Source organism: Scomber scombrus, chromosome 19 (genome assembly GCF_963691925.1).
Source record: "Scomber scombrus chromosome 19, fScoSco1.1, whole genome shotgun sequence".
Lineage (NCBI taxonomy): Eukaryota > Metazoa > Chordata > Actinopteri > Scombriformes > Scombridae > Scomber > Scomber scombrus.
In genome coordinates, this window is record NC_084988.1 from 13,487,716 (window position 1) to 13,512,698 (window position 24,983).

A 24,983-nucleotide genomic window follows, 5' to 3' on the forward strand; every position below is an offset into this window, starting at 1 on the left:
ATATACAGAGGGAAAAGGATGTTTTCTCTCCTCTCCTTAACTAACTATTGGCCTTTAATACAGCTAATTAAACATTTTAATCAAGGGTAGAACTGTATTGATCTTGATCTGTGCTAAGGGGGGGTTAGTGTTAAATATACTGCTCTGATTATTCCTGCTTCACTAGAGCTGTCACTCACCCTCCAAATGATCCCATCAACTCGCCTCCTGCCCCTGTCGAGAGAGGACCAGTAAAAACAATGAGTTGAAGTCATCCCCGACTTATAATTAATCTCTTGTCGACTTCTATTGACACGTCCACTCTTTGATTAAATAATTACCTAAGTGAAATAAGCCTCAGTGATTGAGTCATAATCCTGAATAAGCTGTAACCAACTATGGTCACCTCCTTCGCTACAATTAGCTCATCATTTGCTTGGCTGCCAGAGCAGCAGCCCCCCCATCTGTTATGCTCTGGTTCTGGGACAGCAGTTTGGGGTCTCAGTATTTACGGAGCCTGGTAACAGGTTCTCATTTGACTATCGGTACAGTTAAACTCAGTGAGTGTGTGCAGAAACAGACACATGAACACACATATGCCTGTGTATGCAAATACATTCACACGCATGTCTGCACATTCTGACAAGTGCAGTTTCTCACATTATACTACTGCTCAACCCACACACACTTCCCCTCACACATGCACTTGCAAACACATGCATGTCTACCCACCTGCCCACCCAGCACTCCACACCTCACACATAAACAGCCTGGCATCTGTCACGGGGGGGGGGGGGGTCACACGTACACACACAAACACACACACACCCTGACACACAAACAGAGTCCTGTTGTCTGCAGCGAGTGTACCCTTTTGACCCTTTGACAGGTACACGGAGGATCTCAAAGTGAGAAGAGAAGCCTGAGAACAGGTCTACAAGTCAGAGATGCGCCCTCTCCATAGGTAGCTGTCGAACTCCTCGGGGCTCCAGGGGACGGCGGTGCCTCTCCCAGGAAGCCATAACTCTCCTCTCAGGAAGTGAGGTGTGTCTGGAGCGTTATCTACATCTGTCTGGGAGAAAAGCAGGAGGACAGGAGGTCAGACAAGAGTGGGACCACTTATATCATGTTTTATGTATGACGGGTGGCATGTGTTTGAATATTTACATGTGTCTGAAGGTGATGCAAATAGAAAGGAAAAAGAGGGAGGAAGTTCAGAAAATGGTGCTTCTTTTGTCAACAAAGACTCTCAGTAAACAGTTGAGCATGATGCAATTCCAGAACTGAACGAGTAACACCCACACTCCATACCATCCATTAATCAGACTGTCACCTGCACAAATCAGTGATCAAGTCCCTGTTGACTATTCAATGTGTCAAGTAAATCAATATCTTACAGACTTTATAAACATTTTTTAAAGAAAATATTCTTACATTTACAGTAGTTGCATTGAACCATTATAGTGTTGTTCCATCTTATCATATCCTTAAACATCAGCTGTGACCTTCAAATGTGAACACTGATTTCAATACTTTCCATCCTTCCTATTCCTGATGGTTTCTCAAATTCCCCCTGGTCCTAGGTATGTTGAACGACCCCTGAAATAACACGTTTGAAGAATATAAATGATCGGCCCCCACAAAGTCGAGTTAAAAGCTTTCGTTGTGATCCTTGTGAACTCTTAGAACACTCCCAGGCATATAATTAAAAGGTAGTTTCTAATTTCTATGAGAGTAAATTAGCGCCTCAGCTTCATTGTTAAATCATGGCTGGTGGCACGTAGCCTGGGGAGATAGATTGAATGGATCAGAGAGGGTTGGACAGTCACTGGATAATTTTGACAATGGGGTTCGGGGGTATCATCCATCACTCAAGAGCTTACATGAAAGTTTTGACAGGTAGAGGTCATGGCAATGTGGCAGGAGCCAACAGAGATGGATGCCTTTAATTTGGGTAATGAAGAGTTAACCATCTTGGGAGAGCAAGAGGAGCGTTAAATGGGAGAGCCATCCGCCATTAAAAGAAAGTCTTATTTAATTCCTCCAACCCTAATGAAAGACATCGGAACACAATCCTTGATTGACAACGAGGCCCCAGCTGTAATTCCCTGCAGACAGTTCACTTAAGTTCCCTCCCGTGTTAATCTCAAATATAATGAATTGCAAAACTAAGGTTAAATGTGGCAGCGTGAATTCATTATCACTAATACATTAGACCATAAGATGATTTACAGTGCGGTCTCTCTCTTATTTTCATTAACGGTGAATGGCTTTGATTTAGCTGAGATTTGGATGGCCTGTTCATCCTCACCATCAATCTCACTCGCTTGGTCATTGTCCTCCTTTATATCTGACCTCTTCACTCCTGAATGGAGCAAAGAATGAAAATATGTAGGAGCAGACAACCTGATGAAAAAAAATATTATTCTGCTTTTTAGTGAGTACAAGACCCCTCTTTATCGCTTCCTCGGAAATTATATTCATCCTGAGCTGTCATTCAACTTCATCCTTGACCCTGGTCTTATTGTTGCAGGCTTAATGGTAGTGCTTTCGCCAAGATAACAGTTAATGCTCCACTGTCTACCAGCAAAGGCCTGCAAAGACTATCTCACTCTAAAACACCAGGGACCCTATCTGCACACTGAGCTGATAGTTATATGGACATTCAAAATGCATGTACATGTTCCCCATATCATTCATTAAGCGAAAAGAGAGGTGTCTGAAATGCATGTGTCTTTCCTATGTGTAATTCGCATATCTAAAACACAGAGTAAACATGGCATAGCACTGTGGGCACTCTGTGGCTTGGGCAACACTCCCTGTCTATTCATATTAATGCTCAGAGGAATGTCATACATAAATCATCGTATCAAGTTAATACACCTGCAAGCAACACAGCATATGCCCAATCTTCTTCACAAAAATTATATAAAAGCACTGACTTCCTGTATGTGCTTTCTGAAATGTTTGTGTTGTTTATGCATTTTCACATATGTGTTCATGTACTTGGTGAAAGTAAGCATGAATATATGCTAGCATATGATCAAGTCCGCATAACTGTTGTGCATAAATGTGACAAGTTGTAAGAGTGCAGTAAGTAGAGGCTGCAGCAGCTATACGGTGAGTGACAGGAAGGTTACGGGATCCTAATGACAGGGTTTTAAAGCTATAGCTGCTGCTAATTGGGGTGATGTGTCCATCCTGTGTCCCCCCAAGACATGTCTAGCTACCAAGGATTAGCCATGATTAAGGTACTGGTCTTCCTAGTGCTTTAACACCTCTCACAGTATTTATCCGCAACGGTCAGATTATTTCAGTGATGGACAGATAGAGATCGTAGGGGTCATTATATATCTAGACACTTAGTTTGAAGCCTATTATCGCCACCTTCACTAGTGCAGCTTTGGAAGTTACATGTATCACCAGATGTGATATGAGATTGTGCACTGTATGCTGCAGACAGAGAGCCCATGTAATATTTATGCAATCAGCTTGTTATGTAAAAGTAGTTCAAAAATAATGCCTCAGGATATTTTTCACATTTCTTGTTAAAAGAAATAGGGAGGCAGTTCTTACACAAAACACAATTACAGAGTGTAAAATCATTATGTTGTGTTGGCAAACATTTTAGTCGAGCATCACACTAAGTACGCTATAATGGGTCTCCCCAATTAACAAGACAGTAATTATGTGTTGCTTCCTCTACAGGTTTATCTGGAACACTACGTTTTATGAGCTGCCCTTTTCTTCCTAAAATACTTTTATGATAAAGCTACCGTACTTTGTGATACTGATATGAAAGCACAATCACAATTCTTAATGACAATACACTGATATTACACTGATCTTGAGGGGAATAACGATTCCAAATGAGAAACAAGTTTAATGTCACCCACCAGAATTTAAAACACTGATTCCTAATAAGGAGACATACAACACACCATATAAAGGAATAAACATATAGCATGTAGATTTACTGGATGCAGATTTTTATTACTACTTTTCACCAGGAGAACTCTGTTCACACCAACTGTGAGCCTCTTAGGCAATTACACTATTAAACACTACAATGGTCACAGTGAACACATTTCCAAGGAAAACATCTTCACAATTCAGCTATTTCTGAAAGTCGGGGTTTGAAATGATCAAAAGTGTAGAGCCTTATTCTCTTTTTCCTTGTTAGACCTTGTCTGTTCCAAAGGAACCTCTCATGTGTTTTCATTTGTGAAGAAGACTGTGAATTTAAAGGGAGCAGGAATCTCTACCTTGTTAAAATGAATTGTCATGTATGCTTGACAGACACTTATAATGAGATTAGTGTGGGGATGTATCAAAGAGGAAATGTTGGAAATAAGAGGAGAACTCATCCACTCCATCGTTTATGACTAAATTCATTCTTTTCATGATTTCTTGAAACTTTGCTTTCCTGTTCATTACCTGCTATTGTCTTCCAACTCTCATCTCCTCTACTGGCACTGGAACTCAGTTTAAAAAGACCTCATGAAACTACAATAATAATAAATAGGAGACTTTGATTTATTAATATTTTATATGAAAGTACAAAGCCTTCCTCATTTCTTAAGAACTGGTAGATTACTTACAAACATTAACATAATCAGTAATGAAAATCATACCCACATATCACCATAATCAGACTCTAATCACAATACTGTATGCAACCAAGACCGAGTGGTTGTGACTATACAGACATACAGTACAACTGAACTGAACACTTGAAGAGATTTTATTTTTTTACTTTTTATTTTTTTATATTGAGATCTTTAACTTGTTCACCCGATAAAGACACCTGGAGACCAAAGTCTGATGAAAGCCCCAAGCTTTGCCACACCTGAGTTACCCTGTGACTGTGATTTGACACACTCATTACCAAACCTTCTATTATTGATTTCTAGATAGTTGTTAAACACTCTCCCATGCACACAGCTTAGCCTTTCCATATCCCTAAGTCTCCTCCAATGACCTTTACTGTTAAGATAGAGATAGCTCTCGGAGCATACAGAGGGATGTGGAGGATTTGCAAAAGAGGGACATTCATGAAAATCTTTCTTGAAGCCTGTCTAAGAAATCCTTAAGAGACATGAAGGAAAGGGCAGTGAGTCAGTATATGGAGAGGACATACTGAGGCTCTGATATGGATGGAATGCTAGGGAAAATACCAGTCTATATGTGCATATGTAATGCAAAGTAAAAAGGAAGTCAAATTACTCTATTGAAGTTTTCTCCTTTTCTATGGCACCATTGGTCTCTCCAGACATACACTCAGAACATAAATATATTTGAGGGGAACTTTGCTTGTGATTCAGCTGGCGTATAGAGGTTGATATTGAATTGACCTTCTCTATAGACTTGAGTTGGTATTTAAAGGAGTTCAAACTTAAATGCAAGACAATATTTTTTGTAACTCTTACCAGTTCTCATTTTTTATGTTAAAATGAATGAGTGAATAAGATGAATTTGTATGGAAAAAAAGGCCAAAAGCAACTCTGAATAGTGAGTAAGATCACCAGAGTTGGCCACATGAATGGAAACAAAAAGGATGTTTTCGTTCTGGCCCGCATGATTATGATTATGTTTACAAAGTTGCTCAGTGTTTACTTGATGTGTTGCATCACCATACAGGAATGATGGTCCTTTACATCTTTTTTCTTTTCTGACTTACAGGTTTTTGACTGAAAAAAAGGTATTGAGGGTACGACTAATTTCTCTTCAGTTTTAGGTGGTTATTTGTCACTATGTGGTTTAAGGGATTGATTTTCTCCCTCCCACTACATTGATGAAACCCCTTCTGGGGGTTCCTCTGGGAATTCATCTTGTGCTGATAACTTTGAGCTATCTTATCTGGTCACTGTTCAAACAAGAGTGAATGCTCAGATTTGCTTCAGGTGTTTGTCTCTCTGTGGGTCCATTTCTTCTTGTTTTTGTTTTCAAGGTTAAAGCCTGATTGATGCACATGATTTTCACAATGCTGTTTTTGTCCAGCAATGTTGGAGCTTGGGAATATATCCCTTTCATCCATCTGTTGAAAAAGTAATACACAGAGGATGATTAACCAGCAATCTATAGTATTACTTGATATTATACTATGTTAGGTTTGGTTTCATTAGCTCTGATAGAATTAAAGGATAAAAACAGCTTTTAGGAATTTGCCTTTGGAAACGTGTTGTGTGTGGTTTCTCTAAAACATAAAAAAATTATCAGATGGCAATAAAATACATGTGATCATGCACAGAACTCAATGTACATTCTGGCATACCACTGTCATTTTATCATCATTATTTTTGATGAGACAACAGTAAATTAACCTTAATTAAGTATTAATCAAAGAAATGTGAGGAAGCCATTAAGAAAAGAAAAAATAAATAAATAAAAGTAAGAATCCTTGACTTGAATTCCGGGTTTTCCTACCTACTAATTATAAATCTTAAGGCCCTAGCACTATGCTGTTTGAGATGTGTCCACGGGGCATGGATTCTCAATTTGTCATGCTGCTTTGAACTGTCACTATTCGACTGCTGGTGCAAAGATCATAAACCAGTAAAACTTCAGAGCACAGGATGCGACTGAGGGTGACTAAGCACAGCAGAGGCCCCTCACCAGTCTCTACACAAACTGGCCTGTAGTCAACACTATCTTATCTCGTGAGGGGGCAAGTCTGGGCTGGCCGGCAGGGAAGCAGTGACGCATGGCTTCAATGGAAACAGTCCCACACTTTTTTAGAAATGAACTGATGAAGTGGTAAACAAATCTATTTCTCTACGATTGAATGTTGGGCTTCTTGTTTTGGTTGTATGTTTGACTACAGCAACTAAATGGAATTGCTGGATACCACTAAATAGCAACAATGTCCTCATTTTTGTATTTCTGCGGTAATGATGAGTAGTTTTCATCTGGTTCGTATTAACTTGGTAACAATAACTTTATGTTGGATTGACACACATTATGTTTTATAATCTTACAAATGAAACTTTCCGTTGTTCCCTCTATTGTGTCCTCCAGTGTGTGAGAGAGCAAGACCTGACCTGCAGGCATACAATCCATCAGCATTAGTCCTACACCGTCTCCAGACTAAACACACTCTCATTACAGTGGCTGCTAGTGCCTGGAGGGCTCTTACTCCACACAAGTTTATTAACACAAGACACAATGTACAATACAAACCTAGGTACGCTGGACTTGTACAGTAAACACCATTTCAATGCTGCTGGTATATAATTAAAGGATTTAAATGGTCAGAGCTTATGGGGAATGACATGGCAATATGATTACTGTAGAACATACTGTACTCTGTAAGCCAGAGTTGCTCCAGGATGATGTCATCTCCTTCAGGCCACTGTGGATTCCCGTTGCTTTGTGGGGCACTGTCTGTACTATGAAGAGTGAAAGAGGAGAAGATAGGAAACTGTAAATGCTTTCTCACAGAATCCAGAAGTCATCACCTGTACAGACTAGTTATGTGTAGTCAGCTAATAAAAGTGCAATTTGCATATCTCACATTTTTAAGGGTGATAATAGTCACAAAGTATTCAGTTACACATTTGCTTTTCCTTTACCTACACCCACACTGATCCTTATGTGTCACATTGGATACACTCAAAGTTTATGGTATCCATCTGGGTTTTAATGGACACTGGAGTAGTTGGATGAGTATTTACTGGTTGGGATACTGAATTTTGTTTATATCATCAGGTGGTGGAGGAAATGTTCAGATCCTTTACTTAAGAAAAAGTAGTATTATCAGCCAAATGTACTTCAAGTAAGTAAGCATGAAAGTACTGTTGATGCAGAATTCCCCTTTCCTAAAGTGGTATGAATGATATTATTGGATTAGTATAACTGATGCATTAACTTATAGGGTGCACTTCAATCATAGAACTTGTTGAAGTTTCACAAAATTCAAGATCTGTATCTGCAAACTACTAACTATAACATGTATATAAATGTAGTGGATTACAAAGAAAACATGACTGAAATAAAGTGGAGTAGAAGTAAAAAAGTATCATAAAATGGAAATATTCAAAGTATAACTTGTACTTAAGTACAGCATTTGAGTAAAACTTTAGGGTAGTTACTTTTCAACACTGTGTATCATCAGATGCATTTTCTGTTCCTTCTTTCTTGCAGCAGCATACACAAAACTTGTAAGCAACTTTCAACACAAAATTCAATGCAGTGCATGGACCAAATTCTGAACAGTGTTTGCTCCCTTTGAATATGTAGTAGTAGCTAAAGTAGAGGGTTGTTGCAAGTACAAGTGTACGCAGGATACTGGCAGCTTTGGTCTCTGATTGTATTTATGTGTCCCTGTGACAAACATTCCAGCGCAGTACTCAGCCATCAGCTGTTTACATTCACAACAAGATACTCCAGTCTCAAGTATCCGCTAAGCATCAGACCTTGAGAGACAGAGGCCACATCAAGGAGGTCAACAAAGAACCTGACACCCTGGAGATACATTTGCATTGAGTCGAGAATGTAAAGCAACAACAGGGCATAAAATGGCCTCGGAGGCACCAAACACTTAAGTGGTAAAACAACAACCTCCAAACTGCTGTGAGATCCTCCTCATTGTCAAAGCTTTTCTTATCTTGAGCGAGAGAGAGGAAGATCTTTGAGGAATGAGTGCATAGTGACAGGCAGGCAGCGAAACGAATTCTGGGCCAGCTGACATAGCTCGTTTTAGTATCATCTCACAAGTTAAGACAACAAAATAGGTTGCTGTAACTGGTCAAGAACTTACAAACTATAAATCATCAGATTCATAAGCTGATATTAGGTTTCCCTTCCAGCCACAGCCTGGATACAAAGGACTTTTGGTCTGTATGGAAAGAAACAAGGGTGACTTACCTTATACTACTTTCGAACTGCTGGAACGTGTTACGTAAATTCTATGCATGGCACCAGATTACCATTAAGTGACTCTACTATATGGGCTAGACAAACACCAATTCACTACGTGGCAATAAACATTGTAACCTGAGTACACGGGACACTCAAGAATGTGTCTGTCAAGTGAAAAGTTAATTTGAGTTTTTATGTGCTACCAAAGCAACCCCCCCTTTCCTCACCACCCACTTTCAGCCCCCCCTAGCCCTCCTACCCATTGTGAAACCATCAGATAGTGGCTTCCAGAAGTCCACACCTGTCTCAGGGCTATGCAGAGGAGATGGATCCATGCATTTTGAGCATCAGATAGCCTCTAGCCAGGGTTAGTATTGATCTAACGCTTCACTGGCCCTTTGTGTGAGCAGCAGCTGCTTTGGGGGGCTTTTAGATAAGCAATGCAAAGGGAATTGTTTCTTCTGAAACCCTCTTTCAATGTTCATACATGAAAACCATTGCTTAATTCAACACTCCATTGCTCTGGAATAAAATGTCCTCTCCCTTGACACGAAGCAGAAAAAAAGCATTAAAACATCTCCCTCCGGGGTATTGGAAAGTGCATGGTATTAGAAATCACACAGTGATAATGCAGTTGTCTGGATTTTCACTGTTTAATCATATGTAATCTCTAGAGTGAAAAATGAAATGGAAACACAACATGTTTCAGTATCTCACAACTGTCTTTCCCTTTTACTCTGATCCCAGTCAGTGAATGAAGCAGTTGAGGTGGGGTGGGGTAGGGGGGTGGGAGGTGGGGGGGTGGGGGGTATATTACTGGTGCATCTGTGTGAGGCAGGCATGGCGACGAGTCCCTCCCTAAGATGACTCATAGGCTGTATGGGCTGACACCAGCACCTCATTCACAGCCAATAATGAGCCATGCTAATGAGCAGGACAGCCACCCTGCATGCTCATCATTAAGCAGTCTTGTGATTCATGTCCAGCATGAAACCATCATATAAAGAGATAAGGCTGGCTGGAGCGGGCTTGGATGCGATATGTATGGACAAGATAAAAAATCACAAAAAGGATCAGGCACTAGACTGAGGGTAACACTTTAATTTTGTATGATATGGCTGATCAATATTTTTAGAATGTTTTTGTTAAGGAATGAGTGCCATTTTAGAAGAGTAGAACTGAATAATACACAGTAATGTAGCTTTGTTCTACATAGGAAGCTCAGACTTTCATATGCTTTATACAAGGACAATTTCCTGGGATTCAATGTAGATATGCAGCCAATATGTGCTTGCAAATTATACCTACAGTATAAACGCTATCAGTTGGAGATCAAATACCATTCAAATTAATCCATCAGAAAAAAAACATGCTGACAGTAAAAAATGCATGTGCATGCTCCAACCTCCTGAGACTCCTGCTCCGACACATATATCTGATAAAGCTTAATCAGCACCGGGTGGTCATGATAAAGCATTTCAACCCTATCTCTGTCTGAGAGTGAGACACAGACAGGGGGGTTGCCTCTGTGCTCCAAGGATGGAAAGGCAAGAGCTCCTCTATCTCTCAGCGTTTCTCTGCCTGAAACTGCCACAGCCTCCTTAGCCTTGTCTTCTTTCCCTGTGTGCCTCTTTTTCTCTTTCTTTCCCCCTGCTATCCCTTCTATGCCTTTCTAACTCCCTCTCTGTATCAGTAGAGACACTTCTTAAGCCCCAGCTGGGGAAAATAAGGTGGCTGGGTTGGGGGGAGGGTTTCAAAAGGGTAAGTGATTGCCCTCTAGGGGACGAAGCAGAGAGAAAAAAAGCAGGATGCCTTATCGCCCCAGCCTCCAATAGCACTGCTGGCTACCACCCAGAGCCGGGGGGAGCAGAGTGGAGGGGGGCAGGAGACGCCAGCTAGATGCTACACTGCCTCTTGACACAGCAAACTCAGCAGGGAGCCTTCCATCCATACCTGGCTGTATGGGCTAAACTCAAGGCTGCAAATCCAAACGTTGCCATCTGAATAAGTGTTATTGCTGTGCTTGCATGCTTTATGCTGTATTACACGAGCATTCATCCAAATAGATAAGAAATCACTGCATGTGCTTAAAAAAACCAAAACAAACTGTTTTATATGTAGATATCATCACAATTAAATAAATGATTTGAGTGTGTGCATGAAGTGTTTCAACTCTTATTAACAAGGTTCGTTGGGATAATACACGTGTTTACGGTGCTCAAACACTATAAACAAGATCCATAAAACAGAATGTACCACTGACCCACTTCCTTCATTCTAATGCAGACATGGAAACAAACAGGAGAGTAACCACGCCAAAACGAGAAAATGTGATAACACTTGGTCACTCAGATATAACTGTGAAATAAAATATGCTATATTAAAGTTAATGATAGCGTTGAGCCTTCCTCTAAAGCCATTACCAGCTGCTAAAATGTATCATTCTACAGCAGGAAGGCAGGCGCACCGACGCATCCAGGCGCCTGCAACAGTGTCCAAGCGCCACCTTCAGTATCCAACCTAAGGGAGGAAAAAAAGCAAATAATCACACAGCCTACATCTTTTCCTCAGACACATCTGCAAAGACTATCAGTCTGTCTGGAGAATAATCTACTCACTATTTTTTCTTCTTTTACTTCTAAAATAAGGGGAATTGCTGCTATTGCTTGAGTCTTATGTGCGCTTTGGTGCGTGATGATCATCTCAGGAGCGCATAGTGCTAACTGTGTGTTTAATATGCCTGTCTCGCCCGGCGTGTTGCCCCAGACACTGTGTACCACAAATCCCCACCTCCACTCCAATGAGAACTCGGGAGGGAGGAATAAAAGGGTTAAGGGGAGTCTTGGATGAAGACTGCTGGGCGGAGTGGAAGGGACGTGATTGGATGGCTTTCTGTGACGCAGGGGACATGAAAAAGCTGATAACTAGTTAAGAAGGCAGTTTGTAACTCTGGAAAAAGAGTGCAGAGCTTGAGACACACATTACGCAGGACGCGGACGAACCGGCGCAAATACAGAGAGTACAGCCGTCTTGGCAGTGTGGGACTGTTAGACACTGCAGCGTCCGGAGACAAAGTGACTTGAAACAGAGGACAATGGTGCAGCACACGGACAACAGCGAAACGGACGGGAGCATGTCCAGGGAGGCTACTGATTCGGAGGAGAGTGAATTTATGGCATGCAGCCCCGTTGCGATAAACCCGGACTGGTGCAAGACAGCCACCGGTCACATCAAGAGACCTATGAATGCATTTATGGTCTGGTCAAAAATCGAGAGGAGAAAGATCATGGAGCAGTCACCGGACATGCACAACGCAGAGATTTCCAAGCGCCTGGGGAAGAGGTGGAAGATGCTCAAGGACAGCGAAAAGATCCCGTTTATCAGAGAAGCCGAGAGGCTGCGGCTAAAACACATGGCTGACTACCCCGACTACAAGTACAGACCCAAGAAAAAACCAAAGCTCGACAGTTCAAAATCATCAGCACCGTCTCCGGAGAAGTGCGGTAAAATTGCAAAGACTCCCAGCAAGAAGTGCTCAAAGATAAAGACTAAGAGCGGCTCCAAATCCTCTCACGGCTACAGTGACGACTGTGTTTTTCCCAGTTTAAAAGTTACAAAGACAGTGAAAAGTGAGCTCACCGATGAGGACGATGACGATGAGTACGAAGAGGACTACCGGATGAGGATTAAGACGGAGGACGAGGAGCGCCTGAGGCCGTACAATGTAGCCAAAGTTCCCGCGAGTCCAACTTTGAGCTCCTCGGCCGAGTCCGAGGGGACGAGCATGTACGAAGAAGTGCGGAACAACAACAGACTGTTTTACAATATCAAAAACATTACCAAGCAGAGCACATTACACGCTGCTTCCGTCTCACCAGCATCCTCCAGGTCGGTCTCCACATCCTCCTCCTCCTCCAGCAGCAGCTCCTCTTCCGGCGAGGACGCGGACGATTTGCTGTTTGACTTTAGTTTAAATTTCGCCCCCAGCGCCCAAGGCTCGGAACTGGGCAACCCCAATTCAGGAAACCTCTCCCTGTCTCTTGTGGATAAGGACCTGGACTCTTTCAGTGAGGGCAGCCTGGGTTCTCACTTTGAATTCCCAGACTATTGCACGCCAGAACTCAGTGAGATGATTGCCGGGGACTGGCTGGAGGCGAACTTTTCCGACCTGGTCTTCACATACTGATCTGAGAAAAAAAGTTCCTCTAGTAATAACAGAAAAGGGAGAAATGAAATGATATATGTGTCCTGGTCAAGTTGCCCCTAGCCCTGCCTCCTCTGGGTTTTCTGAAGGGTCCTGGAGGGAAGTGGAGGACCGGGAGGCTAGGTGAGGTTTGAGGAATGAGATGCTTATGAAGCTGGTAGCAAAAAAAGCAAAGTCTGCAGACGTTTTTTTCTGGCAGCATGACAGGGTTTTTATGGATTTTTCCCCCAGTAGGTCTGCATTTACTGTTCAGCTTAAACGGACCACAAAAAGGGGAAAACGTGAACTTCTATGCATCCTATCCTCTGAAAAACAAAAACAAAAAAACTGCAGGGAGCTGAAAACGGACTGTGGACTGACTCAAAGCAAATCTGTGAACTGACAAGTGTTCAGGATGTTACTTTACAACGGTTTATGTAATTTCTAAATGCCGCAAATGTTTGTTTGTTTTTTGTAACTGATTCCGTTTACCTCCTGGTTTGGTAAATTAAGCAGCCTAAACCTCTGCAGAATACAGGTGTGGAGGAAACATTTTGATACATAACAGACCTCATCTTTTTAAAAGAAAAAGTAAGATATTTTCAGGCATATTTTTGTACAGTTAAAAGGGAATGTTCTTACTGTGCTTTCAGTGAGTTTCAGGCACTTCTTCCCTTTATCATTTGTTTTTAGCATGCAAGGGAGTCCTGGTTTTAAGGATTAAGTTAAATTAAAACTTGCATCAAAAATGCCTTGTGATTTTAAACTAGGTTTTGTACAGTTGTAGAGCAGATTTGTTGAGTATTTGTAGACGATACAATGGCATCATGGGGAACACATACCTCAGAGCTGGAACTAGTTTGAAGATTGTATATGTACTGTAATATAGTAAAGTTAGGAGTTTATGTATATCATACTCGTGATATGTGGATGGGTCCCAATCGCAGGTGTGAAACTGGATTTTGGTATTTTTATGGCACATACTGTTTTTCCCCCCTCATTTTTTTGTGCAATATATACTCTTAAGATACAGACCATCAACAATTGTAGCAAGTGATGGAAAAACAGACTTGTGCACTGTCAACATCATTTCATGTTATGATGCTGAAGCCTGTCCGGGCAGAAAAAATAAACAAATCAGCTGGAACTGATACAAAACAATTTAATATGGCCTCATGGTGTGATGCATACGACAAATGGATAAATACCACAATTTGAATGTTATTTGACTCACAATGGGAATATTTGACTCTAAACAGTTTGAATCTGACTGAAAATTAGGGATAAAAAGAGTTCTGCAAAAGGGCATTGTCTGATACAGTGGTGGTCTGGCATTAGTTTAACAAGCAAGCAAAAAAGAACATTCCATAGTCCTGTTTCATGAAATGAAACTTTATTTTAAAACTGAAGACTGCCTTCTTTTTTTAAAAACATTAACCATAAACCTGTATTTTTTATTTCTTGCACTTAAAAAAGCAGATATTGTTTATTTTTATGTGGGTCTTACATATGAAGTCTGTTTGATAAAGGGTTTTGGAATATGACCTAATTATATGCCAAGACATTTTGTTGGAAGTTCTGGGCAGTAGTTACTTCACATTCCAAGTGTGAATCTGTCTTTGACTCATCTTTTAATAAATAAGTACCTACCACCATCGACTGTCCTTTCAGTTTGTGAATATATGTACACAAATGTGTTATTTGTTGCGTTTCAAAAGGATGTGATGACAGAATGATGCCTATTTTGTATGTAGGCGGATACTCTGAAATTGATGGGCTCAAACTAACATGTGAATTCACATTTAATAAAAAGGAAAAAAGGAAAACTTGTAAACTGTAGTGTTGAGATGCTTTACTGTTTCCGTTTTTCAAATGTGCTGGTTTGCTTGAACTTTCTTTCACAAAACATCCCCCTTAAAATGGACTCTGCGGCTTTAAGAAATTGAATTGCCCGCTTGCCTGCGCTGAGCGATGTGATTGGTGGGCTTGGTGGTCCCCTTGGAGACGGAGCTGGAAACAGGAGCCGCTCCTCTCAGCGTGTGGGAGCTCTGTCTGTCTGGCTTCCATTCAGAAAAGTAGCACTATGCCCAGCACAGAACGGCTCCAGGGCTGTGTGAACAGAGGGCTGAAAAAATGACTAAATGTGACATATGTTATCCCAGGAATAAACAATTGGACTTATTCCAGGCAGATGCTGTTTAATCTATACAAATGTGGAGGGTCTTTTTTTAAGAACCATAATTCATCTGTGGAAGCAAATTAAACATTTGTCTACATGGCCAAAGTACATTAATACTTCAAAATATCACTAGTTATGTGTTTAAGTAGAACAGGGGCAGTAGGTCAGCATGAATAGTAAAGATGGGTTAAAATAATTATTCCAGTGGATCTCAGTCACAGTTCCTGAATACGACAGCTCTTCTTTCTCACCATCAAGTGTCTGATTTCCCCCTCAAATTTTGGATAAACTGAAGTAAATAGCTGGTTGTAAAGAAAAGCATTCAGATAGCAAGGACCAAGATCCTTCAAAATTAATATAAAGAAAAAGATCAATATACTTGATTAAAATAAACAGTGAAAATAAGACTGAGAATGTTAATGTCTTGAAGTAGCCAAAGATGTATGTCTTGCATACAAAAATATAGTTGTGGTACTACTTGATTGTTGATCACCAGAGCTGATTATGTTATGGCTCAGACTGAGATAAAATGATGTTTTCATAGTCAGAACTGCAGTTTCTGTATATAAGTACACTGATATGGCAGCTGTTTATTATGAAAGATGAACAAAAATAGCACCACACATTTTAGCCTCATGTAAGGTCATATAAAATGCAATTAGTATTTCAGAGCACATACAATCTGTAAAATTATTAATGTAAAGTGATTGCATCTTCATATTGTCTCAAGAGCACCACAGATGCATCCTTTTGTCTCCTCTGAGGCATGGTCAGAGAGTTCCACCTTTAACAGATCATATATAAGGAGCCAGACGCCTTGGCGATTTGTGTTCATTACAGCAATAGAATCTAATGATGAATATTTTCCATGGATGGCTGCACAGGTACTAGCCCCCCCATTAAGTCAGTTTGCAAATCTGTAATAAAACATTTATCTAGCTATTACTTTACCTGACCTATTGGTCAAAGTTGCTAATGGGTTCCAGGGCTATTCCCAATAGAATCTCAACATTGATTTTGTGTTCCTCTGAAATATCTGCTCAGGGCTAATGCCACTGGTACATGTTGAAATGAAATTAGCGACCCGTTGAAATTTCCTTCTATTTCCTCCTTAAATAAATAAATGGAAATCTAGAATGCTCAGGAGATGCTGAGTGAGATACTGTCCTCCCCTGAATCCAGCGGGTGGGGGATATTGTGGCGACAAAGTAATTTCCATCCCCTTGAGCCTTTAAATCATTCATATAACTCAGGATGTCACAGTCAAATGCTGTACGTGACACCTATACAAAGACCCCTGCCACAGAACTGAGGGCTAAAGGTTGATCTCCCAGTTTGCAAGTCGCTTAAAGCGGACATCTGTGTCAATGCCATCTCAGTGCTCAAAGACAAAATTCTTCTGTGACCGGTCTCTGTCTCAGTCTACTGATGTTAAATGAAGTAATAATAAGCCCCGTTATGATTTCCTCACATCTTTTTTTCTCTCCATACTGACTCTCACCCAGTGAGCTCAGTTGCATTACATCACTGCTTAGCTTATGCTGCTGCGCAGTAAGATTCCATGTTGTGTCATCGTTGATCCACATGTGCTCCTCTTCCCCCAGTGGGAGGCTGTCTAATATTGCTATGGGAATACTGATATATGCTCTGTATGCTGGAGGTTTCATAACAACAATAACAGCGCTTCTTGCCTAAATTTAAACCTGTTTACTGTCTGTTAATTGACGAGTGGGCAGGATTTATAGTACGTGCTCCAGATCTACTGTCAGCAGTGGGGATGGTGTTGACATCCTTTCTGTCCAAGCAAGCTCCTCTCTTGCTCTGTTATACAAGCATGTCATGCTGTTAGACACTGCCAGCGCTTTCCAGATCCTGCGAGCAGTGTGACAGAGTATTGAAATGACACACCAGCAGTTGGTCCCCTGTGCAACAGCGAGTCCTGCGATATGATCCAAACGGGTAAAAAGCTATTTGGACCATAAATATCATTTATTATCTTATGAATCCAGATGAGAAAACTACATGTTTATTTCTGGGATGCCTGTCTAGCATGAAATCTTAGATATAATGACCTTATAAGTACTCATTCCTAATGTTGTGCAGTCCCCTTGCTGATAGTCAGGGAGTATTTGTCTGTAAAATTGCCTGCCTGAGCAACAGTCCGGTCCCTGTGTCCTCTGCTCCAGTCTTGGCCTGGGGCGACTCCTGCTGCTGTTGATGGCTATCCATTTGCTCTGCCCTCCCTGTGTATAGGAGGGAGGCAGAGAGGGAGCATCGGCCCCATCTGCTGCACTGATATTTACTCTCCCTTCACATTTGTGAGAAAGGGGGGTGGAGGGTGAGGGGGGTGGCAAAGACCCAATTCCCTCATGGTGTTTTAGCAGTCTGGCAAATCTGCACACATGTGCACACACACATTGGAAGGGAGTGAATTAGAGAGAGATAAGAGGCATATGGGTGGAGTGGGAAAAAGGTGCTGTGCAAATAAACTATAGAGTTAAACTCAGGTTTAACTTGATGTTGCCTCAATACAAAACAGGCAGTGTAACCGATAATAAGTGTGTAGCTTGAAGCAAGTAACCTGCATGGTCTGCTGCTGCCTAATTTTCCATTCACAGCTTCATTGCAGTTTTTCATTATTTAGCAAAGGCAATGAGGAAAGAAGTTGAGAGGAGCTGTTATGCTGAAAGTAGACACAGCAGGTTGCCATGAGTTGTTTAAGCTGGCGGTGCTATTGTCTCGTCAACACAGAAACAAACAGTTCAATCACTCCTCCCAGAATCTGTTCTGACCCGTGGTAAGATCTCTTTGGGAGAAGGTCACTTTTTTGTGGGGAGCTGCTGGAGGCCGTGCATCAGTCATGTGAATTATCTGTTGAGAGGGCAGGAACGCGGCTGCACACCTGCTTCTCTTTTCAGACAAACTCTGAGTATTTATATTAATTAATCTAATGGAATTTCTAGGATGACATTTTGCAGTTTTGGGGTTCAATATATGCTATGCGCACATTCTGTTTGCTTCACTCAATGTGTGAGAGAAAATAAACTGAGCCTTTTTAGGGTAAAAAAATGCCACAATAAACTGCTCAGTGTAATTAGGGCCAACTTGTAATGACATCTAACTCTGTTTAGAGAGCAATCACACAAGTTGGTTGGCATGATTGTAGTCAGTTTGGTATTTACATAACCTTGTTTGGAATTAATTGTGACTCTGTGCTAGATATTTATCTTTAAGCTTTACAGCAGCTGCACGAGCCCCTTGCTCTTCCAATAAGAAAAAGGGCATTAGGCCAGTATATTAGTCCAAAGGGGTCTTAATGGATCATGTATGCAGGGTGTTAGTAGTTTATTAAAATCATACTTTAAAACAGATTAGAGCTTGTTTTTTTAATAAAGTTACATACGTTTGGTTGATTTTTATTGCTTTAGATGATTCACTGGGCCATATGTGTTTATATGTGGTTGTTGACTAGATAATGTTGTTGCCCTCTAATCAAATGAGAGTGGATATTAGTATATTATTAGAGCTTACTGCTCTCTTATTGCATGTGTGTATCTGCTGAGGAAAGTCTGTTTGGCTTTCTGCCCAGATGCATGGATTTAAGACCACAGCACTACCCCCTCCCCCGTTTTTGGAGTTGGAGATTGTGTGAGTGTGTGTATGTGGCTGTTTGTCTGTGGGCTTATATAATTTCTTAGTTTGTTGTTGCACTGGTGAGATACATTAATTTAAAAGAAACATCAATGCTACTTATATAGTTCTAACTGCTGATTAATCTAGTGGTTTGGATGAGTTTGAACCATCTGATCATGGTACATTTAACACATGTTAAAGTTGGAAAAATACTCAGTTAAGAAAAGGCACACAACCCTTCTGCAACTCTTCAATTTAATGATACCAGCTATAGACATTCATGACCCCCTACCTACCCACCTCAGGATTAAGTAAGGCAGTAATCTAGATTCAAAACTGCAGCTCAAGGGGAGTCCATGCAATTTCCCCCTAAAGCTAGAGCAGAGCCAGCAGTTGGTCATTCATATGCATCTGAAATCTAATACTCTGCTGCTGTGCCCCTCAGTGGCCCCACCTTTCCTGACTCACCAGTGAACCTCAACTCCTCCAACGCACTCTAACTATTATACACCCCATGCTTCTTCCCTCGCTCTCTCTTTTGCCCTCCCCTCTCTCTTTATGTATTTGCATGTTACCCAGGTTACACTGTCAGGGTACCCCCTCACAGTTAGACTCAACGCAGGGTCTCATTTGATAGTCTTTGCTGCTTCAGTAAATAATTAGCACACTGAATCCTCTGGGGCCCTATACAGGAAGCATGGCCTGCTTACCAGGGAGGCTAAGGTTCTAATGATTGCTATCCTGCAAGGTTTTTGATAGCAGGCCCCCCGCCTTCTCCTCAACACAGTCTGTGTGAAAGAACAACACACACCCTTCAAGGATTTATTCTGAATGTGAATGTGGAAGCAGCTAAACAGACTTGATTTATACACATAGGGGTTTTTAAGCATTAGTCTGTGATGATTTATATGACTTCAGAGTTTGTGCTTGCAAGGAAACTGATCAGAGGAATATTCTTGAAAACAGATGTTTTATAAAGAGCAAATTAATAAGCTGATTTACATTTCTACTCACTGAGCGAATGAACAATTATATAATCAATTGAAATTATTATATAATATATTGTCTAATATACTGTATCTTTAGCAGCTGTAAAAACTTTTTTTTTTTTTTTACTAAACAAGAGGCATCAAAGAGTTGCCAGATGGATGGTTGACCTCACTGATTAGCAAAGGAGCCACTCAGACAAAGCAATGTTCTCACAGGATTGCATCTATAAAATGACAACTCCTGCCAAAAAGTCCATTAACTGCATGTAGATTTTAATGGCTATGTCGAACTATAGATGCAGAGACAACTTCAGATGTTATTGTACGGGATGGAGTGAATAAATGAAAATGCACCAGGACCAGAGTGGGACTTGAACAACTTCCCTCCCCCTATGCCCTCTAGTGCATGTTGGATCCAAAAAAGGGCAAAACGAATCACACTGTTGAATAATTCATACGTATGCAGATGAACAATTCATATGCATCATGCTGAATCTATATCCATTATGGAGAAATGTTATATTCATAAAAAGTACAGAGCACCAAAAGCTACACCTTGAAGATCATCAGGGAACAAGCAAGTAAATCTGTATTTCTGGGAGTTAAGCACACAGTTGACAGCTCCCATCTCCCCCTAACGGGATTCGTAGGCTGATTTTATTGGCTTCCCAGCGTTCCCATCACGAGACAGACTTTGAGGCAAAGACCAGAGGAACATGTGGCCTGGTCAAGGCAACAAACAAGATAGTGTAGAGACACATTTTACGCACTGCTGGCACAAATGAGGACACACACACTCTGTGGGAGGTTCTGGGTGGTTGTAGATTGTTTGTAGCCAGTGGGGACTGGAGGTATAGTGTCTGAGGAGAAGTGACATGTAGCTCCACCCCTCACCACTGATACACACAAACACTGCTGACACACACACACACACACACACACACACACACACACACACACACACACACACACACACACACACACACACACACACACACACACACACACACACACACACACACACACACACACACACACACACACTCTCTCTCCCTCTCTCCTTCTCTGCTGGCTGGTCAGAGTTATTCATTTTGTTGAGCACCTCAGCCGCCAGCAGAGAAATGCTGTCACTGGGTCATTACAAATACCCACAGGCGGTTGAGAATGTCCTCACAGATACAGGAGACAAACGTGGACCTGCATGCCACTGCCGGAGTGCTGCTGTTTGATGGTGTTCTGAATGACCTACATTTCACTTCTTCACATAATTCATATTGGACCTGATGAAATCATAGATCACTACTCCAAGACCCTACAGAATTGAGGTTTTTTGTTTGTTTGTGGTTTTTTTATTTCTTTTCTTTTTTATGACTGATATTCACACAAATACTATGAACAAATGTGTTCAACATATTAAAAACATACATTTAAATTTATTCTAAAACACTTTAAAAATAACATTATACATCATATTAAATATAATGGTGTTATGCTGTTTGTTGTTTGTGGTCTGTATCATATCAACAATAATTAATTTAGCTCTATGTTTAAAAACAAATCTTGAATCAGATTTTAGGGTAAAATTTAATCAATGAATATGCAGAATTTCAAAATCAAGTTTTCCACAAAAACATCACAATTGCACAAAACCACTTGAATGAGTAGCTCTGCTGCAAAAAGTGATAATTTGTCCTCTGAGGATGCAAAATCCTATATCCCGCTCTATATCCCTTAGAGGTAAAGGTGTGTAACTGATATTCCTTCCATACACACCTCAGGTACCTTATATTGAATACAGGCTCAGTCTTCCTATAATCATTCCTATCAGACTATTGGAAAAAATACAGAGGCCTTGCTGTTCACAAGACCCAGGCTTGCAACTGTACCTCCATACGTGTTGTGTCTGTATGTGGCTCACCTCTGTGACAGGATGGTGACAGGCTATTTTTACAGAGTGGTGAGATGAGGGACATGACTGTGATCAAAAGAAGACTGCTTATTGATTTCCAAAACCACACATTATGCTGCAAATATATATCAAAGGGAACAGCCTGCGTGGCCTCTGTGATATGCTCAGCATGATTTAAACATGCTAAGGCCATGTTTAAGCCTCAAGCCAACACATTTCAACTCTGAATAACGAGGTGTAACTGCCTCCATGCCTGCATAAGGGAGTCACTGAGGTAAAAAAAAAAAAAAAGAAGAATAAAATCAAAATGAGTATAGAGGGAAGAAGAGAGACTAATACAAGAAATTGTGATTCGATGAATTATTAAACTCCCCTTCACAGATTTTTTAATTAGAAAGGGTAATCAAGTAATTAACATGAGGACCAGTTGGCTGGTATAGTATATTACTGAAACATACAATCCCAATTCTAGTATTACTGTGAGCTGTAACTTCCCTCCTCATAAAAACTCACTAATAATCCCATTAGGTCTTAATACAGAAACTACACTCTACTCATCTTTTAAGCGCCAGCCTCAACCGTGTAATTGCTGTGCATTTAAGGCAATTTGGTCAGTGGCGACAGAAACCTGCTTAGTGCTGAAAAGTTAATGACACTGAAAGCCAATACTATACCCCTACCACTTAGTCTACCGTTTGACAGAATTTGTCATTACACAGTTCCTCACTCAAAAACGGATAGATTTTACATTTCCTATGTTAACCCACAAACTTTACCAAGGCATGACTAGTTGGAATGCAAAAAAGAAAACGTTAGCCATCTATGTCAGGTCTGATAGTGATGGATATTAGTCTTGCAGATCCAAACATGGAATGCAGAGACTTGCTGTCCATGGAGGTAAAACCACTAAGGACTTGACAGTGAGTGGCAACAAAGATGTGTTCAAATTGTGTTTAAAGAGAGATACAAGGCATCAGAGTGATTGAATGGTCACAATAACAGATTTAGTTGTTTTTGTCCAATTTCCATCAGGCAGTCAGCTTGTTCCTGTCACAATAGAGTCCCCTAGCATATTGGAATTGCGTGACTGATATCTCACACACTAGATTTCTCACTTCAGTGCACCCTAGAATCCAACCTGCCCGACCCTACCACCCACACACACACGCAAACTGCTACCTCTCCTGCAACTTCCATTTCCATCCCCAACCCCCACCTCATCCATTCAAACTAAAACACCTTTATGGCCATATTTCTGTAAAGTCCGCTACCTTGATTTGCTTTGGCATTCCTGTCCTTATTCATCCAGTGGGTCTGTGAGCTGGAATAATTAGGAGAACGCCATAAGGCCCCTGCCTCCTGACAAGTGATCAACAAACAATGATTTATGAGGCCATCTTGTATCAGGGGATGACCATTGATTTAAACACACAAAGAAAACACACACATGCATGGACACACACAATTTCTGACACAGATGACCATACGCATAAATCAGATACAATCTGTTGTTTTATGCTGACCTATCCTATTTACCTGTCATTCACTGTAATAAACACCAAAACTCATAACAACTTGATATGGATCTGACGAGTGATCTGACTGCAACACTGTACACTGTTTAAAATCCCCTGAATGCTTGAACGAACCTTCTACAAATCAATGTTGTCGCTCTTTCACACCATAGCTGCTGATTCCTCATATTTTCTAACCATTGTTTTAAGTATTGATCGTCACAGAGGCCTGTGAGAAACACGACGACAATGCAATGTCTGTGTTTTACTGTTTGAAATTAGTCTATTATATCATTTTGGCCTGTCTACTGTTTTGGTATGCCTAGGTAAGGTTTCTTGACCGACAGCATGCATACTGTGTTTTATTACCCCGCCAGCTGCAGGGTCATTATACATCACTCTTCCTGTGAAATCATAGGATCATATTTCTATGTGTACTGGAAAGCAGCGGCTTCGGGTACTGATTAATGAGTAATGAAATGGCTTTTAGTTATTACAGGATGAAAATATTAATATGTGAGATGCTGAGTGAGAAGAAGGGCGCCTTTATTATGTTACCAGTCTGTTCCATCATCCCATAGATCTGTCATAGGTTCACAGCGTCAAAGAGATTAAGAAGTCATATTAGTCATCAAACACTAAGTGATCCTGGTCCTATTAGAATGGGTACAGGCTGTCATCATCATATAGGACTCCTTTTAGCACTCAATAAATCTAAGTCTGTGTTAATTTTGTGGTTATGATATGCTGCTCTGGGCAAAAATTCTAAAATAGTTTATAGTCAGTAACAAATACATTGAGTTGATACTAATTTGGTATTGCCAGACATAGCAATGGGAAATGGTTACTGTCTTCTAAATGTATAAGACACATGTTAAGTTCCTTACAGAGATTAAATAATGTGAGGATGAATTCGGCATTATTATCTTTCCTTACCACAGATTGATCGTCACTGCAGTCAGGTCGATATGTGTCTAAGCATGATGTTAATAAGGTGATTGGATTGACTGTCTATACCACAATACCAGGGAGCATGCTGATGCATGAAGTGTACGCATGTGTGTGTTTGTGTCTGAGAGAGTTCACAAGAGCATGATAGAGATGGTGTACTGGCCAAATGCTATCTCTTATCCTTTCTCCTCTTTCTCTGGTGCGGGATGATAAGAATGGGTGCCATTATGGTTGTTGCAATTATACTGTTATTAGGGATTGTTGTTGGTCAGAACCAGTAGATCAAAAGGAGTGGATCCATATTGATTAACTGCCTTTGTAAGGGAATGACCAAGTCAAGCTCTCACACAGTGGCATAGCCGGTGCTCTGTATACATTTGATTGACTACTCCTTGGCTTTAACTTGCATTGTTCCAGCGAAATAATTGAGCATGCAGTATGAATCCAGTATTAGAGATTCATGTGTCTCACCCCACCTCTCCCTCTCTGTGCTCCTTTCAGCTGGCAGATGATTGAAAGGCCTCTTGTGTCTCTCTGCTCTACGTGGATAAGCAGTTGTCATAGGAAACATCAATACTTGAATGGATAGACAGTTTTATCCATTGATTATACACTGAGTGAATGCACGAGTACTCACCCTGACGTCCATGCCAGTAACTACCCCTCCTCCATTTTTGTGATTTAGTGTACATTTGTGCAATGATCTTTAAGTGCTATGTCATTCCCTTACCTCGCCATATTTGCAAGAGCATTATCGATAACTTCATTTGAGCTCCAGTACATGTGG

The 24,983-nt window shown here is 40.9% G+C and overlaps 1 protein-coding gene across 1 annotated transcript; it reads left to right on the forward strand.

Moving 5' to 3' along the window:
- The first annotated feature begins 11,883 nt into the window (after nt 1–11,883).
- On the forward strand, nt 11,884–13,024 carry sox11a (SRY-box transcription factor 11a). Its single transcript, XM_062440163.1, has one exon. The coding sequence runs from the start codon at nt 11,933–11,935 to the stop codon at nt 13,022–13,024; it is 1,092 nt and encodes a 363-aa protein (XP_062296147.1). The 5' UTR covers nt 11,884–11,932.
- The last annotated feature ends 11,959 nt before the right edge of the window (nt 13,025–24,983 follow it).

Bases quoted from the DNA above. Each gene is read 5' to 3' on its own strand.
- sox11a (XM_062440163.1), top strand. From the start codon at position 11,933: ATGGTGCAGCACACGGACAACAGCGAAACGGACGGGAGCATGTCCAGG.